General features: G+C 40.6%; 1 protein-coding gene across 1 annotated transcript in view; it reads left to right on the top strand.

Moving 5' to 3' along the window:
• The window catches only part of puf (ubiquitinyl hydrolase 1 puf), an 870,156-nt gene that overhangs the window by 540,409 nt on the left and 310,600 nt on the right, over nucleotides 1-19,147 (top strand). The window contains exon 30 of the mRNA XM_068225443.1: nucleotides 579-745. Within this exon, the coding sequence (XP_068081544.1) occupies nucleotides 579-745 (167 nt within the window). The remainder of the gene's footprint in view (nucleotides 1-578; nucleotides 746-19,147) is intronic.

The raw sequence follows: 19,147 nt of genomic DNA on the forward strand, positions 1-19,147 counted from the left end.
CATTGGAAATAAGTACATGAATTGCATGGATAATGAGACCTTGTGATACAATTAGAAGAGTAGGTTGGACAGAAAACTGATGGAATTGACCATAGTGGTGCATTAGGAGCAGGCAGGGTCTAACGGTTAACAGTCTCAAGACTTTAAACATATAATCAGTAGACCACAGTTTTACCTGTGAATAAAGGATTTTGGTGGAGATTAGCATGTTCACTGGCTGAGCTGTGAGCTCAAACGGTTGTTGTTGTTGTTGTTGTTCTCTTTTTTTCTTTTCATAGGAGTTTATGTACTGAACACTGCAGGGTATTAAAGTCTAATGTATACATGTGTATACATGTTTGTTGGACTGCTCTAATTCAATTCATTTTGGCTTTTCTGACTATGAATAGGAAATGTTCATAGATCAGTCTCATTGCTGTGTTTTTTTAAAGTATGTAATTACATGACATCTTACGCATTAATTATCACAGTCCATTTATTTGATAAATTATCTATATTTGATAAGTACATTTGTCTTTCGGTTTATATTTGGGTTCTTTTGAATATGTGAGTGTAAATCAGATAATTCTTTCTTGTAGGGCATGCTTCAAAAAGTTACCACATATCCTGTGCTTCAACACAATGCGCTATACATTCAATATGGTAACAATGTTAAAAGAGAAGGTAAATACTCACTTCTCCTTTCCTCTTCGTCTTGACATGTCAGGTTATGTGGAGAAACATCTAATGCCTCAGCGTTACCAGGGTAAGTATTTTGCTACTAGTATAATTATCTGTCTTTGGCTAAAACTTCGTCAGAATCAAGTTTTGACAAGTTATCAACTGTATTGCTTATCAACTGTGTTTTGGATTGTGTGTGTTTTGTGGTATATATTCCTTGTATGCATTTAATGGTGACTGATGCTTAGTTTATAGGGATATTAAATTCTCTGCCTAGATAATTATCATCTATCAGTTAATAATGTACTAGAGTTGAGCAGTAAGTGGTCTCAGGCTCGGCTGGGCTTGTGTGTGTGTCTGCCAGTTAAGCTAGGCTTGCATCATGCAGCCGCACTACAGAGTGAGGCTGGGCTTGTTACATCATAAGGGCCACATCAAGACAGCTCTGCTAGCAGAGGTTGGTTTCCTTTGCAAGCTGGGCTTGTTAGGACTGGTGTACCGACCAGGCTGGCTGAGCGGCCAATTGTGGGCACGCTGCATTCATGAACAGTTTGCACCTTTTCCTTCCGAGTTAAACAAAAGAGACTTGTGGTAATATTTTGTAAATCATGTAGTTGTATTAATCTCATGCTCATTACGAGCAGATGTCAGAGTTTGAAAGAGGTCGTGTGATTGGATTGAAAGAAGCTGGTTGGTCTAATCGAGCAGTCGCTGGACATTTGGGTTGATGTGATGTGGCGATCAGACGATGCTGGCAAGCGTGGGTCAGCAACGGCATGCATCAGCGTCAGGACGGCAGTGGTTGACCGAGGGCCACAATAGCACGGGCAGACAGAGTGATTGTCAGAATAGCTGTCACAGCACCGGAGTCGTCATTATCAACGATCCAGCGTGTGACCCGCACACATGTGTCCACCATGACCATCAACAGACGCCTGAGCGAGAGGAATTTGCGCTCTCGCCACCTGTTACGCCACTTATCACTCATGCCTGTTCACCGTCAAGCCAGATTACAGTGGTGCCGCGCTCGAGCGATGTGGAATGCGCTGACTGGGGACGTACAGTCTTTAGGTACGAGTCCTGTTTCCAACGATGCCCTGACGACAACCGCAGACGTGTTTGGAGACATCCAGGCCAGCGTGGGGATCCTGCCTTGACTGTCGCATGCCACACAACACTACAACAGGGGGTGATGGTCTGGGGTGCAATTTCCTTCGATAGCTGGACCCCTCTAGTAGTCATTCTGGCACACTGACAGTACAGCGGTATGTTGATGATATTCTATGGCCGGTTGTGTTATCGTTCCTTCAGCGATATCCAGGCTTTAATTCCCAACAGGATAATGCCCAGCCGCACACAGCACGTGTTGCTATGAACTGTCTTCAAGCTTGCCCAATCCTTCCTTGGCCAGCTTGGTCGCTGGATCTCTCCCCCATACAGCACATTTGGGACGTCATGGGAAAGCGAGTGCGAACATCCCAGAATGTTGCCGATTTAGCCCAACAGTCTATGCCACGTCGAATGGCAGCTTGCATCCAGGCCAGGGGTGGACCAACACCTTATTGACGTCCTCACTTTGTAACGCTCTAACTCTGTAACAAATCATTCGGTTGTTCTGCACTTTTGATCATTTGTTTTTCTACGTCTGTTCCTCATATCCACCGATTGTTATCGCCATCGGACAATTTCTTCCTCGTGTGTCATTTTGATTTTTGTTATACAGTGTACTAGAAGGAAAGATCTTAGTAAAGAAGGGAAGAGGTCGACCTAGGAAACAATTCCTTCAAGTATTGATGCAAAACGTTCGATGTAGTTCCTACTGTGAGATGAAACGACAAGCTGAAGACAGGAGAAAACGGTTGAATCGACAAGGCATTGCCTTTAGACATTGATTGAATATTTCACTTACCTTGCACATAATTTAATATCCTAGTTTATTTTCGAGCATTCATTTCATTTTTTCATTTCATTTTCTCTCTTACTACAAAAAAGATCTTTAAGAGGTGACAGATGAACTAATGATGATTCGAATTGAGAATGGGCAGTACAAATGTAGTTGAAAGAAGGTAACGTTGCAAAAAAGAAGCTGTTAGGACCAAAAAAAGATTTTACGATGATCTAGAAGCAAAAAAAGGATGAATAAAAACTTACCATTTCCTGGCTTACAATGACCCAGAATGAACATATATTATGTTGGGCATCGTTTTCAGACTCTCCAGGTAAAAGGGGACTTTTCCCCAACTTCCGATCCTTACTTATCACCCTTCTTGAATACTGGGCTTATCACACCCTTCCTCCAAACATCTGGTACTTCCTTTTTCTTCCATATCACTCAAAATAATCTATATATCCAATGTAACTCTACTGGTCCTGCTGCCTTTATCATCTCTGTAGCCACATCATCCACACCAGATGCATTGTCATTTTTTATCCCCTTTATAGCTCCTATTTCCACATTGTTATATCTTAATTTTGGTTTTCTTCCACCATCCTCCAGTTCTTTGAATTTGATATGAAGTTATTTAACAAAATACTCCTCCCATTGCTGGATAATATCCTCTCTTTGTGTCAAAATTTGTCCTGTATCTATTCTTACAAATTTTGTATCTTCTCTCACGTTTACTCTACTTTTAACCAATCCATACAATACTTTCTTACTTCCTTTAACATCCTCTTGCATGGTTTCTCTGAAGTTTTCCCAGCACTTGTGTTTCTTTTCCTGTACAATCTTCTGACATGCTTTCTTCGCTCCATGATACATTTGCCTACTCTCCATATTTCTGCTTCCTATCCAGCTCTTCCGTGCTTTTTGTTTTTCTTTCACTGCATCCCTTGCTATGTTATTCCACCAGTGTGTCTCCTTTTCCTTTTTTTCCCCCCGATACCCTAGCACATGAGTCTTCTGCACATTTCATCATTCCTTGTTTGAACTTGGACTATTCCTCTTCAACACTGCCAACCTCTCCTGTAGGAATCTGTTTCTTCAGGTCTCCTTGGAACTTCTCTCGTGCTCCCCTTTCCTTTAATTTCTATACCTTTTTTTTTTTCTTTCTCTTGCCTCTTGATTTCACTATTTTACCAAGTCTTCTTCTTCTTCTCTTCTTCATGGGGCCTCTAAATATTAGTTCCTAATTAGTGTCGACTTCTAAGATCTTTCACTACCATGTTTTTCCTTCATTCCCACCTAGATATACCTGCTCCCTTCACAAAGCTGCAGGTTGTTCTTATTGGGTCTTCTTGGATTTTTTCTCTCTCTTCACCTGGTAGTCCTAGAGTGGAGAGTCTGATTCTACCTAGCGTCTCATACTTGAAAAGTATGTGCCCAGCTGTTTCCTCTGCTTTATTACATTTTCTACATATGTTGTCTCTTATTACTTCAATTCTATGTAGGTGTTTTTTCAGATGGTAGTGTCCTTTCAACAGTCCTACTACCCATCTTATATTTTCTCTGCTGAGTTTCAACAGTTCTTTATCATGCTTCTTGTTTGGTCCTTTTATCAGTTCCTTTGCAAGCCTGCATCCTGGAGTATTTTTCCAGTTTTCCATTTGTTTCTTTTGTACCCATTTTCCTACGTAGTGTCGGGCTTGTCCATAGGAAATCCCGCATACAGGTCATCGCCCTACAAAATGTGTTTCTGCCCCTTTCCTGGCCAGTTTATCTGCCTTTTCATTTCCTTCTATACCTGCATGCCCTGGTACCCATATTATTTTGACAATATTATACTTTAAGAGCTTCAGGAGAAGTGAGTGGCAATCCCAGACAATTCTGGATATTATCCGGACTGCCTCTAGTGCATTAATGGCCACTTGGCTGTCCATAAAAATGAAAATTTTCTTATTTCTATAATTCATTTTCAGATTTTCTTCAAGGCATGTTGTGATAGCTATCATTTCAGCTTGAAAGACTGTACTGTGTCTACCCAGGCTCATCTGGATTGATCTCTCAGGTCTTTCCCCGTTGATTCCTCCTGTGCCATCCCCAGTCTTTGAGCCACACTATATCTTCTTTTTCAGTATTCCATTTGTTGATATCCCAGTCTTCTTTTTTTTATTATCTGGGTCTCAAACGGTTTCTCAAAGTTGTACTTTGGTATCATATGATCAGAAGGCATGTGTAGAACTTCCTCTGTTATTACTCTGTTAATTTTACAGTGTCCTAGATTGGGTCTTTGTGCATTCCAGCACTCTGATTGTGCCAATCTATATGAATTCATTCTAGCCTGTCCTTTTATGAAATTGCATAGTGATGAAAGGTCTAGTAAAGTGTTCAAGGCTTCTGTCGGCATAGTTCTCATAGCCCCAGTTATGGCTATGCATGCCATTCTCCGTAGGCTATCCAATCGACTGTACTGCCGACTTTTCCTTGACTTCTTTCTACCACTAGATGATTGCAGCATAGGTCATCAACGGTCTAATGATCATTGTGTATATCCACATTACCATTGATGGTCTTAGGCTCCATGTCTTCCCAGTGGTTCTTTTGAGGACTGTTTTTTTTTTTCAACCTCCGGAGGGTCGTAAACGAAAGACAAGTGTACGTATCCAAATGAATTTATTACCAAATGTTAGGTATAAATGTGGTTACTTTTCAACATAATCACCATGAAGGTTGAGGCATTTGCCATACCTGTGGACAAGCTTTTCGATCCCCTCTGCACAGTATGTTGCCGCCAGTGAGTTCAGATAGGCCGGAACGTTGGTTTGAAGATCTTCATTCTCCTGGAACCTCTGTCCTCCCAGCCACTTTTTCAGACCCGGGAAGAGGTGGAAGTTACTCGGCGCTAAATCGGGACTGTACGGTGGGTGGTCAAAAACGTCCCACCAAAATTCCTCCTGCAGAAGTTGTTGGGTGACACGAGCACTGTGAGGGCATGCGTTGCCATGAATGAAGAGGATTTCAGATGTCAGCATGCCTCATTGTTTTTTTCTGTATGGCCCTCCGCAGTAGTCATAAAGTCTGGCAATAAACAGCTGCATTGATCGTAGACCCCCGTTCCATGAACTCAACAAGCAACACACCCTTTCGGTCCCAAAAGACCATAGCCATCAACTTCCTTTCATTGAAGGTTTGCTTAAACTTCTTCGGTTTGTTTGGTGAGTGCGTGTGCATCCATTGAAGTGATTGTTGTTTTGTTTCGGTTATGACGTATGAAACCCAAGTCTCATCACCAGTCACAGTTTTCTTCAACAAATCGCCACCTTCAGCCTCATAACGGGTAAGAAACGTCAACGCTGCTGCCATCCGGTGACTTTTGTGGTCATCAGACAACATCTTCGCCCTCGAAAAGCTTGTCCACAGGTATGACAAATGCCTCAACCTTCATGGTGATTACGTTGAAAAGTAACCACATTTGTACCTAACATGAAGATCTTCAAACCAACGTTCGGGCCTATCTGAACTCACTGGCGGCAACATACTGTGCAGAGGGGATCGAAAATCTTGTCCACAGGTATGACTAATGCCTCAACCTTCATGGTGATTATGTTGAAAAGTAATCACATTTGTACCTAACATTTGGTAATAAATTCATTTGGATACGTACACTTGGCTTTCATTTATGACCCTCCGGAGGTTGAAAAAAAACCCGCCTTCGTAATGCATACAGCAAGTTCTTGGCCTGGGTTATGTTCCTTTCTGTATGTGGATTCCAGGTTAGATTTTTATCTAACACTACACCTAGGTGCAGTGCCTGTTCTTCCATATATATATCTTGCCCAAAGAGCTTCAGTGATCTCTTTCCCTCTAATTTTCTTCTTGTAAAAGGGACCAGAGTTATCTTGTTCAGGTTGACTGATAGTTGTTCTTCCCGACACCAGTTCTCCACGAAGTTGAGTGATCTTTGCATGAGGTTCTGGATAACACTCCTCACCTTACCTCGTACCACAATCACTAGATCATCTGCATATCCTTGTGTATAGAAACCCTGTTCGTTGATCAAAGCTATGATTTTATTCACCACAAGGTTCCACAGCAGAGGCGAAAGAACTCCTCCCTGAACACAGCCTCGGGTGGCTCTACCCGCCAGCGTTTCTTCAAACAGGGTTGCTTTGATCTTCATTCTGTCTAACATTTATTTAATCCATTTGACGACGGTTTTACTCACCTTGCTCTTTTCCAATGCTTGGAAGGCTCCTTCTATATCTAGAAATGCTGCCAGTGCAATTTCTTTATATTCTGGGCTTTTCTATAGTTTACAAACCAACAGGTGGAGTGCTACTTAAGTGGATCTGCCAGGTCTATGTGCAAACTGATTTTCATATAACGTTGAGTTCAGTTGCACCGTTCTTCTGATATATTTATCCAGAATTTTCTTCATTGCTTTCAGGATGAAGGAGGTTAAACATAATGGTCTGTATGCTTTGGCTTGGGCGTAGTTTGCCCTTCCAGGCTTATGTATGAATACTGCTTTAGCTTCAGACCATGATTTCGGCATATACCCTAAAGCTAGACTAGCTCTGAAGAGGTCCGTCAGGCCATTAACGAGTATCTCCCGTCCTTCCTGTAGGAGTATCGGATGTATCTCATCTGGCCCCGGAGCCTTTACAGGGTGAAACTTACCAATTGCCCATTTTACATGGTTGTGTTTTATCATTCTGTTGGCACAGTTCCAGTCTGCTCTTTGAGCTCCGGTCTCTGTTCCAACCATTTCTTTTTCTGTCATCTCCTCAGCCTCAGGAAAGTGACACGCCAGTAGCATCTCCAGCATCTCCTTCCCCGCCTGAGTAAACGACCCATCTGGTTTCTCCAGTGTCCCTGCCTGATTTGTATGGGTTGCTGTAAGAACTTTCTGGAGCCTTGCTGTTTCAGTGTGTGATTCCACTTTCTCACAGAACAGTCCCCAAGATTTTATTTTTGCTTTCCGTATCTCTAAGTTATACTCATTGAGTTTTCTCTGATATACGTCCCACATACCATTTCTAGATGATATTCTATACAACATCCAAACCTCTTTTTTCATTTTGGCCAGTTTATTGTTCCACCCCCTTACATTTTTGGTGTTTTTCTTTTCTTTGAGAGGACAGTTGTCATGGAATGAGTCTATAGTGGCCTCTTCTAATAGTTTCAGTGCCTCATCCAGTTCTTTCTGACCTCTCATGTTGGAATTTTTTGTACAGCCTTCCGTAGCACTTCTCTGTATCTATCCCAGTTAGTTCTTTTTGGGTCTCTGTACATCTCAGTCCCACATAGTCTCGCATCTATTGCAAATTGGATATGCGGGTGGTCTGCCAATGTTGGTTCCTCCAGCACCTTCCAGTCTTTAATAAAGTTTGCGATATGCGTAGGGCTTAGTGTAATGTCTATTACCACCAGGAGAATTAGCCATGCGGTTAGGCGCACGCGGCGGTGAGCTTGCATCCGCAAAATAGTAGGTTCGAATCCCACTGTCAGCAGCCCTGAAGATGGTTTTCTGTGATTTCCCATTTTCACACCAGGCAAATGCTGGGGCTGTACCTTTAATGAAGGCCGTGGCTGCTTCCTTCCAACTTCTAGGCCTTTCCTATCCCATCGTCGCCATAAGACCTTTCTGTGTCAGTGCGACCTAAAGCCAGTAGCAAAAAAAAAAGAAAAGTCTACTAACTCCCTACGATTTTTATTTATAAATGTAGGCTTGTTTCCTAGGTTTAGTATCATTAACTCAGTTCCAGTAATAAACTCTACTAAAGACTCGCCTCTTGCATTGCAGTTCGTGCTGCCTCATGCCGTGTGGTATGAATTTGCATCTGCTCCAAGGACTAGGTGTTTGCCTTTCCTCTTTGCGTTGCTAATTAGGTTCTCAACTTCTTCTGATGGAGGCAGTTTAGTTGAGTCATATGGGAGGTATGCAGAGCCTATGGTTATTTCTCTGGGACCTTCCCAATTTCCAAGTTTTATCTTGGCTGCTACTAAGTCCTTTAAACAATGTTTCTGTAACAGAAGGCATCTTAAGTTTTCTGCCCACAAGTAAACATGTTCTAGGCATATTCAATGTAGTATCGAACATTAGCTTACCTCCAGATTGAGCCAGTCCTGCTACTCTGCCCTTAACTACCCATGGCTCTTGTATAAGAGCCACATCGATAGCCTCGGACTTGAACTTCCTGATGAAATTGGCCACAGCTGATTTTTGATGTTTTAGGTTGGCCTGTAGAACTTTCAGTACCATCCTTGCCAATGCTAGGTTTTGTTTTTCCCTTAATTACTTGAAATTTGATCTGCCCAAGTCCGAGCTTGGCCTTAAGACCTCTCTTCTTGAGCTCTTCAAAATCTCTTTCATTAAGGGCCAGAACAATTGTCCTTCCTGTTTCATAAGTAGTTGTTGCATTTAGCACGCTCCACTGTTTCGTCGGAAGTTTGGTGTCATGCTGATGTATTCTGACAAGCACATCATCAACCTTCATCTTGTCAAATGGAGGAGGAAACTTGGTGATGACCTTTGTAGTATTCAGCACCTTCTTGGCTTCTGCCACCTCCAAATTCTCCCCTTTCCAAGGGTTGCAATTGGCCACTGTCTGTTACAGCCAGCTTTTAGTTTCTGGATTTGCACAGCTCAGTACCATTGCTCCACTTTCCAGCTTTAGAGACTTGAGGAAGCCTGGAAGGCATCCGTCTGACAGTGGTTTCATTTGCGCTATCAGAGCGAATGAAAGTTCCTTCACGTCTTCCTCCTTCAGTTTCCCGTCTGGAAAGGTTTTAGGTATTATTGCTACCGTGACTGAAGTTAGTATTTCTGAAAAGGACATGACCGTCTCTTCTTTCTGTTTTTTAGTGGGCGGTTTTGTAGCCGAACTTGATGGCGTACTATCCCCCGACCTTCATCTTTTGGGCGTTATTGGAGGGATAGCCTCTCGCCGATCCCTGTTCCTTGGCTACTTCTCCGTCCAAGTTCCAGCCACTCTTTTGGCTTCCTTCCTCGTGCTCTTCCTTTCCTTGTAATATGCACTGTTGCGAGGTGGTCTGCCGATATGAAATCTGTTGATTTACGATGCAGAAATCTTCAATTCTGTCTCTGCGGACGTTCCTGGTTTGCTTGTGGTAACAGTCTGCTGTACTGGAGCTTCTGTTGCTATTTCTTGTTTTGAGTCGGCGGCAGCCTGTCCAATTAGGACTTCTGTCTCCATTTTTCATCTTGGGCCTGCTCCCGGATCTGCTCTACTGGAGCTTCCATGGCTTCCTTTGATGTCAAAGTTTTTGAAATTGGTCCTTTATAAGCAACCATATTTCAATCAATTATAGGGTTTTGCCCCTTCTAGAGCCCTGAGCATCGTTTTCACCATCTGTGGTGAGGCATACAGCTAGACATTGTCCTCCCACAACTCAGGCTCTCCATAGCAGAGACCATGCCCCTCAGTCGTCCCCCCTGACCCGAACCTAGCCAGGTTTGTTCCCCCTTCAGTAGGCTTACTCACATGGTCTCCACTTGGCGTTATCATGACTGAGTTCACAGCCATGACTTTCCTGCTAGGTTGGAATCACTCCTTTCCCAACCCACAGCTCGTCCAGGGTACATATACCAAATCTTAATTTAGCTTACTACAATATTATGGTCTCCTTCAAAATCATTTCTCGGCATAGTTGTCACATCTTCCAATTGTCTGCGTTTCTCTCAATCAAAATCAGATTAATCATTTTTGTTCTCCTTTGTCCCTATCCATATCTAGTTATTTTTTGGCTGTTCTTCTTTCCTAGCCATGTATTGCCTACTATTAATCCATTCCTCTCACAAAAATCTAGTAGTAGTTTTCCTTCTGCGTTTTAATTTCTGTAACTAAAGGCACCAGTTATTTCTTTTTTACCTTGCCTGTCTGTTGCTATGAGGACATTCATGTCTCCCATTTTCATCACTTCTTTATCTTTGATTCACCTCTCCATTTCCTAAAAGAAATCCTCTATAGGTCATTTTATGTTAACAACAATATTGCTCTTATAACAACAAGGTTGCCATATCGAACGGGTCTGCTCAACACCACAGGAAAACGGCGGCACATAAATTTGTGAAATTCAGTGTTAAGTTCAAGACAAAAAGCAGAAGAAACTAAGCAAAAAATTAATTTTATGAGCTAAAGGGGGCTGGGAGTTTACAAGGGCTATTTTTTGTTTGTACAGAATCAGAGGTAAACTAAGGCACATAGAAAACCTCAGCATTGAAGTGTGAGGTAAATTGGGGGAGAAAATAGACAAATAGTTTTTATGGGCTCGAGGGGTAAAGAATGCATTTAATAAATTTCTTCAGGCAATCAAGTATAGAAAAATGATGCAACAAATAAATACTGTAGATGACTCTACAAAGGATCACAGTATCAATGTTAAAGAAATCACACAGTGGGCTTGTTGCATTACTCTCACTCAGCACAAGACAATTATGCACTGATTTAAAGCCTAAAAACACACACGCAACAAATAAATACTGCAGATTAGTTCACTACAGAAGTGAGAGGTGCCGCCAGTTCACAGAGTGAGGGACTACACGAGACTTGCACCAGAGCAACGCAGAAGAAGGAAAATGAAGGAAGGCAATGAAGTGATGGCTGTTGTTGATAATCTTAACCATGATAGGTTAATATGGTTGTTTGATCCTTATTGACTTGTCTGAATCTATTACAGAACTATTTAAAATAGTTTTACTTGAATCCGCCTTGTCAATACACCTTATAATGAAAGAAAACTATTTATTTTACCATACATGTTTTGCCATTACTCTTCCTCCCTATGAATGTATTTATGAAAAAGAAAATGTTATGTAGTTAATTTAATAATTCTTGGGCTAAAATGGCTCATTTTTTATCTATCTTTCATACAAAGTACAGTATAATATCCTTTAATCAGCAGGAATTATGGGTGTCTCAGGGGGGGGTGTTCACTCCTTGTAGGTCCATAAGACCAATACTGTTTTCTTAATGTGGATTGAGCTACAGACTCTCTTCGACATTACCTGTCTGAGGTGCATATACTTAGATAAAATCTTGTGCTTCACTCTCTAAGCCAAGTCTGATTTTCATGATTCTGTAATTTACCCAGTAGACCTTGTACTGTACCAAATCTTATCTCACAATAAAACCTAGTCTGTTATTGCAGGTTGCACCTCCACTCCAAAACAACTGAAACCCCTTCCTCAGTCTCTTCTGTGCCTTTCCTTTCCACTTGGTTTCACTCAATCCCAACAAACCAATGTCCTTCTTTTCCATTTATTTTATTTGTTCTTCTGTCCTTCTGTTTAGGGTTAAGACATTTGTAGTTGCATCTCCACCATACGAAGTCTGCCTTCTCCATTGCAGATACCGTTGAAGTCTTGCTAATATTGTTTCAGACCATCATCTATCATCTAACAATGGCTAGAATGCAGTTTGTACCAAAGTCCAGTCACAGATTCCAATTGCAGAAGATCCTGGTTGCCCACTTTTCACAGTTTTTCCAAGAGGTTGCTTTTGGGGGATGCCCTAACCGTTTCTGAGGCCTCGACTCACTCTCAGTCATTTTATAGGCTGTTAGTACATTAGGCGTGCCACACCCAAAGACATTTATACCTATTGCCAAGATTTTTTTCAGGCTACCCTTAACATGGGGAAGTGGATGCCTTTTGCAGCCACCCCTGACATGGAGCACAGACACTAGTAGATGGACTTTTGTGGTATTACCTCCACCAAGGGACCATCAGCCCTCCTAAAGAGCCTCATCTGTCCAAGGCCATTGGCCTCTTTAGATTGTACTCGTATTTATCCTTGAGTTCAGGGCTGCCTCTTCCACCATCTCCACCATACTGAAGTCCGCCTTCTCCGTCGCAGATACCGTTGAAGTCTTCACTCGTAACCTTGTACTGGGACCCTTACCAGATGTTACACTCTGGGTCATTGTGCTCTGGGACTCATACAGGCAGGATCGCCACTCCCTGGGTGGGGCTGCCTCCGATGATGTCCCTATCTGCTACCTGCATCATATTTTATTTCAATTTGTTTATCTCAAAGTATTTTTATAAGACTTGCCCTATTTCTGCTATTATAGTAATGGATCTTTTAGTTTGTTGGAAGGAAGCCAATTATGTTTTGGTCTTAACTGAGAATTTCTAGTTCTGTTCCATTGAAAGGTTTTTAATAGGGGAATGAAAGGGTTTATCACTGGTGATATTGATATCTGAATTATCTGATGTGGGATTTGTACATTGTTCTGCTTTTAGGTTTAGGTTTTTGAGGTTTTTTGTTCAGATTGTCTTGTATTTTAGGTAGAATTTTCTTGAGTTTGAGATTAATTTGTTTTTGGAAAGAATCCTGCAGAGAGAGCAACAGAGAAGATGTAGCAAAATGAGCATTATCAACTTTAGAATTTATAATTTACTTTTTCCTATATAAAATATCAATTTCATTTTTATCCAAATTTTGTTATTTACCTGAGTATTTTTATACCACTGTGATGGACAAATTCTCTTTTGAACTGAATTTGAGAATTTTAGTATAATGTTATTATCTAGACACTGTTTTAAAAAGTTGTCCTTGCCGATCTCTACAATTTTGATCTTTAAGTTCATATAGGTGTTCGAATGTGTTCCTGGTTGGCTTGTATACCACAATTTATGAATCTCATCTTATTTTTGTTGTCTGCATTGACTGTGATGTTAAATTATCAAATGAGAAGGTTCTCCCAGTTCAACACAATGTGTATTTCACTTTTTAGTACACATTATTTTACAATAGGAATACATGTTCCATCCTGTCTTGAAATTGTTTTGAGTTGCTAACATTGATTCAGACCATCATTTAACAATGGCTAGAATGCAGTTTGTACCAAAGTCCAGTCACAGATCCCAATTGCAGAAGATCTGTAGACTTTGGATCTAGGAACTCAAGAAAGATGAAAGTATAATTCATGATTACTGGAAAGAGAAAGCTCTAAAATCGGTTTAATACATGGAAACAGCTTTTCACCTCTGCAAATCCACTCATAAGTCCTAAAGTGTTATATGCTGCTGATTGCTTGGTGGCTCTCACTCATCACGATAAGATAGACAGGCACCAACCATATCTGTCCCAGGAAGAGGCCAGGACATGACGACATACAGACATCAGGCTTGTTCTGAACTAGAAACTCTGAGACATGTTCTTAGGTGTCTCTTGAAAGGTTTAATTTTTTTTTTTTTTTTTTTTTTTTTTTTTTTGCCACACCGACACACAAGAGGTCTTATGGCGATAATGGTATAGGAAAGGTCTAGGAGTGGGAAGAAAGTGGCCGTGGCCTTAATTAAGGTACAACCCCAAGACCTCTCTGTGTCGGTGCAGTGTAAGGCAAGTTGTTGGAATTACTGCAGAATTCTCTATTATTATAAAGTACGTTCTTCTATTGCAACGGCTCTAAGCAAGGAAAGGTGGGAAGTTTATGGGGAAATACAGTATACCTCAGAGAATGGAAGCTATAGAAGAGCAGTTATTACAGTTATTGACAGAAGGAATGCAAGAGGATTAATTCTGGACCCCACAACAAGGATGGAGAAGAACATTCAACGGGCTGCAGATTTCGGTTAAGAAAAAAGGACCATTTACTACAGATGTATACCTGACTTAAGTGATATACGAGGGTCAAAATACGCTCATGTGCTGTCTCCCAGCATGCCTTGGGCATGAGTCGACACCAGTTGCAGCCGTAACATCATTGTGTATGGTTCAGTGTGGGCACTTAAAATGTTTATGATAATTGAGCATCCTTCAGAGTATGAAATAAAGTCTATGATTCGATTTTTACAGCAAGGAACGTGCGGACATTCATCACCAGATGTGTGAGGTTACGGCCCGAATGCAATCAGTGACAACAAGGTGCGTAAATGGGCGAGATTGTTCAAGGATGGGTGGGACAATGTCTATGATGAACCATCATCAATGCGACCTTCTGTAATCTCAGATGATTTGGTGTGTGCAAAAGATACAAAATTCCTTGAAGACCGCATTTCACGATTTCCACTTCATCACTGCAGTTTCCACAAGTATGAAGGTCAGTGCTATACAAAATTGTTTCTGACACCTTGCAGTTCAGAAAACTGTGCATGTGATGGGTTCTCCATCTGCTTACTGAGGAACACAAAACCATGAGGATGGCTTGTGCTTTGACTTTTTTGTCCCGATACAGTGAGGAAGGAGATCAAAGTTTGGACCGGAGATGAAACGTGGATTTCATATTTGACCCCTGAATCTTAGCAGCAATCAATGGAATGGCAACACACATCTTCTCCAGTCAAAGTGAAAGCCATACAGACAATGTCAATATGCAAGATTATGGCCAGTATGTTTTGGGACAGACATGGTGTCCGGTTAGTCGACTTCATGACATAAGCGATGACAAACTCAACTGCAGACTGCATGACCTACAAAAAGCTTTGACGTGCTGTGCAGAATATGCGACGTGGTCTGTTGTCATCTGGAGTTTTGTTGCTGCATGACAATGCACGACTTCATTCTGCTGCTCAAACTCGAGAGTTAATCCAATCTTTTGGATGGGAGTAAGTGGACCACCCACTGTACAGCCCGGACCTTACGCTGAGCCATTATCATCTGTTCTCTTATCTGAAGCAGTTCCTCGCCAGTCAGTTGTATGACACAGACGAAGTGAAAACAGCAGTTGAAGATTGGCTTCATTCACAGGCGACACAGTTCTACAATGAGGGGATGCAAAAATTGGTGGAACGCTATGATAAATATTTAAACAAACAGGGTAACTATGTAGGAAAATAGCTTAATGTGTAAAAGGGACATAATAAATATGGTTTGGTAATATCACTTTTACTTTTGTTTCTATTGACAAAAGGACCTTTTATTTACATAGTTTACGCCCACATTGGAGCACTTAAATCAAACCCAAATACATTTATGTTAACAAAGAATTAACTGAAGATTTAGCTTGCATCATCTTCTTCCTTTCCCAAAACCTCTTCATTCTGGCAGACCTGGCTGCCCTTTCTTCATCAGATATGACATATTGTTTGTGTTGTACAGTTTTTAATGACAATCTTATTTGTTTGTTGTTGAGAATCCTTTATGGGTAGCGAAAAGTCTCCTTTTTGAGGCCTGGAGTAAATCATGTAAATTTATGAACATGTTCTTAAAATCAATAGGTTAATATAATCAGACAGTATAACACATTTGCATTAATATCTTGAAAGATTCCTTAATAAATCTACATAATTAATATAATCACTGTTCCTAAATACTTGTTACTATTAATACATAATAAAATATGTTTGATACTGATATCCAATATATCTATATAACGTCTTGTGTTCAAGACAGGTGGGCATATTGTACTTTGTCAATTTTTATGTACTATACTTTATTTGTTTGTGTTAAGTTCTTAATCTTATGGTCACCAAGACTGCCAGGCAGTTGCCCTTATTTTGGAATTTATTTTAAAAATTCAGCAGTTACATTTTAATTATAATATATTGTGGTACATTTGATAGTCAGTGGACATATCTCATAATGACTATTCCAGCTGAGGCTTTTTTGACCTGTAAAAGGTGTTTCAGTTTTAGACAAGTAGCTTAAGTCAATGTTATCCTTACACAAATCTATTAGTGTATGTAGATCTATGCAGCCAGTCCCTGCTATGAATGGTGTGAAAATATTGCTCATAGGGTCTGTTGGTGCATGCATTTCAGTGGGCTTGGCAGACTGATATGTAATAGCAACTTCTGGCTCGGTAAGGAAAGCAACGGGAAACTACCTCACTCCTCATTTCCCTAGTACGCCTCTTCAGTGATGCCTAGGCCATCTATGACAGCTGATGGCGGAGCTGTTGAGGATCCAACCAGCCTTCGGGCTGAGGACTAAACATACATACATGTAGATCTAGATATTCAGCAAACCAGCTGCTCAGCTACTTAATCTTGTGCTCGTTGTTTGTCTGGTTTGCTATATGTTCAAGTGAATCTCTGTATCAGAATTCTACTCATAGTCATAACCGTTGTCTTCTTGGTGTTGATTTTAAGTCCAAGTGTATCTCTTATTACCATTTTGTCTATCAGTGATTGTATACTCCTAAAACTATTAGTTAGGATGGCAGAATAGTCTCCAGATCATAAGTTATTCAGTGGCCTTTATTTCATCTTGTGGCTCTTGTGGAGGGAGCTCTTTTCCAATATCTCCTTAAAATATAGGTTAGACATACCACCATGCTTCATATTTTGGTTTATGCAGATTATTTGTAGATAGGTGCATCAGAGCTGGCTACGTGAACCGCCAAAAGAAGATTATGTATACATTCAACTCTCGATATTCCTTGTGGGGATTAATCAGTTTGTGGATTAACCATGGAACTTCTCTCCTCCTTGCAATGATTTAGATACTAGTGAAGTGAGCTTAAACTCCCTGAACTCCATCCTCCACTGTAAGAGATGCAACATAGTGATGCATGTGTTCTAATTACCTTATACCTAGTTTGTTGTAGAACTTCATAGGATACACAGTGATAGATATTGTTAGTTAAAACGTTGGAATGGAAGCATAAAAGAAAAGTTCTTAGTCATCATTATCATCATGGGCCAATGGCAGGATGTTAGGCCCCTTCAAACAACAACCATCATCATCATCATTTTCATTTCCTCTTGTTCACTTCCTGTCAGGTCAAGGTGTTGATGGCACTTCTCCACCGTTGCCTCTCCTTCCACCACTCCTTTTCAGTAATTGTATTCAAGTCCAGTCTTCTTTTTCTTATACTGTTCTTGACAGAGTCCATCCATCTTGCTCTGGGACTCTTGCCTTCTTTCCTTCTATCTTATCCTTCAAAACTTGTTTTGGTATACTTCCCTCTTCCATCCTCATAACATGTCCAAACCATCTCAATTTATTCTTCTCCATCCTGTCACTTAGATTTTCTACTCCTATCTCTTTTCTGACCTCAACATTTCTTACTGTATCTCTCCTTGTCTTCCCTACTATACTCCGCAGGAACTTCATTTCACTGGGCCTGAATTTTACTCGTATTTCTTGCTGCCAAAGTCCAAGTCTCTGATGCATACATTAATATAGGGGTATAGTACATCTTGTACATTATCACTTTACATTTCATAGGAACTTCTCTGTTGCACACCAGGTTTCTTACATTCTTGTAGAACATATTTCCTTCTTGTACCCTTCTGCTGATCTTGTTATCCTAATAATAATAATAATAATAATAATAATAATAATAATAATAATAATAATAATAATAATAATAATAATAATAATAATAATAATAATAATAATAATAATAATAATTGCTTTACGTCCCACTAACTACTTTTACGGTTTTCGGAGATGCAGATGTGCCGGAATTTTGTCCCACAGGTGTTCTTTTACGTGCCAGTAAATCTACCGACACGAGGCTGACATATTTGAGCACCTTCAAATATCACCGGACTGAGCCAGGATCGAACCTGCCAAGTTGGGGTCAGAAGGCCAGCGCCTCAACCGTCTGAGCCACTTAGCCCGGCAATCTTGTTATCCAACCTTGCAACTTGCATTATTCACTTCCCAAATATTTGAAGTATTCAACAACCTCAAGGTTTTGTTCCCTGATACTAACCATTCCTTTTTGTTCTCTTTCTCCTCTTGTCATAACCACTGTTTTGCTCTTCTCCACACTGATTTTCATTCCATATTTCTCAATATTGTCATTTAAAGCCTGTAGTTGGATTTGAACTTCTGTATTGTTGACTGCTCAGACTACTATGTCATCTGCAAACAACATTTTCATAACCTCTCAATATCTTGCCTTAATTTCCTATAGGATTTCATCCACAACCATTATAAACATTAAGTTCTTAGTATTGAATAAAAACTGAATATATTTGAGCCTATACAGGAAAGTATATAATAATAATTTATTGCAGCCAATGGCCATACACACAATAATACACAATGATTAGGTTACATAGGTAATTAAATTCCATAGAGTAACAATGTACATAGTCAGATAGTCATTGTCAGGTACTCTCTAGCTGTCATAGTGGGGATTGACTTCCGTTCCGTTTGTGGGACCTCTTATAACACTCCTTTGGAGCTCCTTTAGGTTAAATCCTCTCTTGGGTCCCATAGTGTTATATATAGCGGGGGTAGGCCCTTTGGTTGTTCTATTTGTGGGAGTGCATTTAAGCAGTCGTTTATCTTAAAGGCCATCCTGGCCCACATCAGACCAAGAATAATGGAAGAGATATCACCCAACCAATACGGATTCATGGACGGCAAATCGACACTACAAGCCACAGGGAAAGTAACAAATGAAATAGACACAACCATCCACACCACTGTACACTATATTCATAGACTATTAAAAGGCCTTCACCAGCATCGACAGGAAGATACTGATAGGAAAACTGGAAGCAACGCTAACCAACTTGCAACATGAACTGGAAATCATAAAAGTTATGCTTAGCGTAAACTACGTGAAAATCTACGATGGGACAACGATCTCTGCGCCTATAACGCAGACCAAATGGGTACTCCAAGGAGACCCAATGAGCCCGGTATTGTTCAACCTGATGACAGCCTACATCGC

The sequence above is a fragment of the Anabrus simplex genome, chromosome 1 (assembly GCF_040414725.1).
Source record: "Anabrus simplex isolate iqAnaSimp1 chromosome 1, ASM4041472v1, whole genome shotgun sequence".
NCBI lineage: Eukaryota > Metazoa > Arthropoda > Insecta > Orthoptera > Tettigoniidae > Anabrus > Anabrus simplex.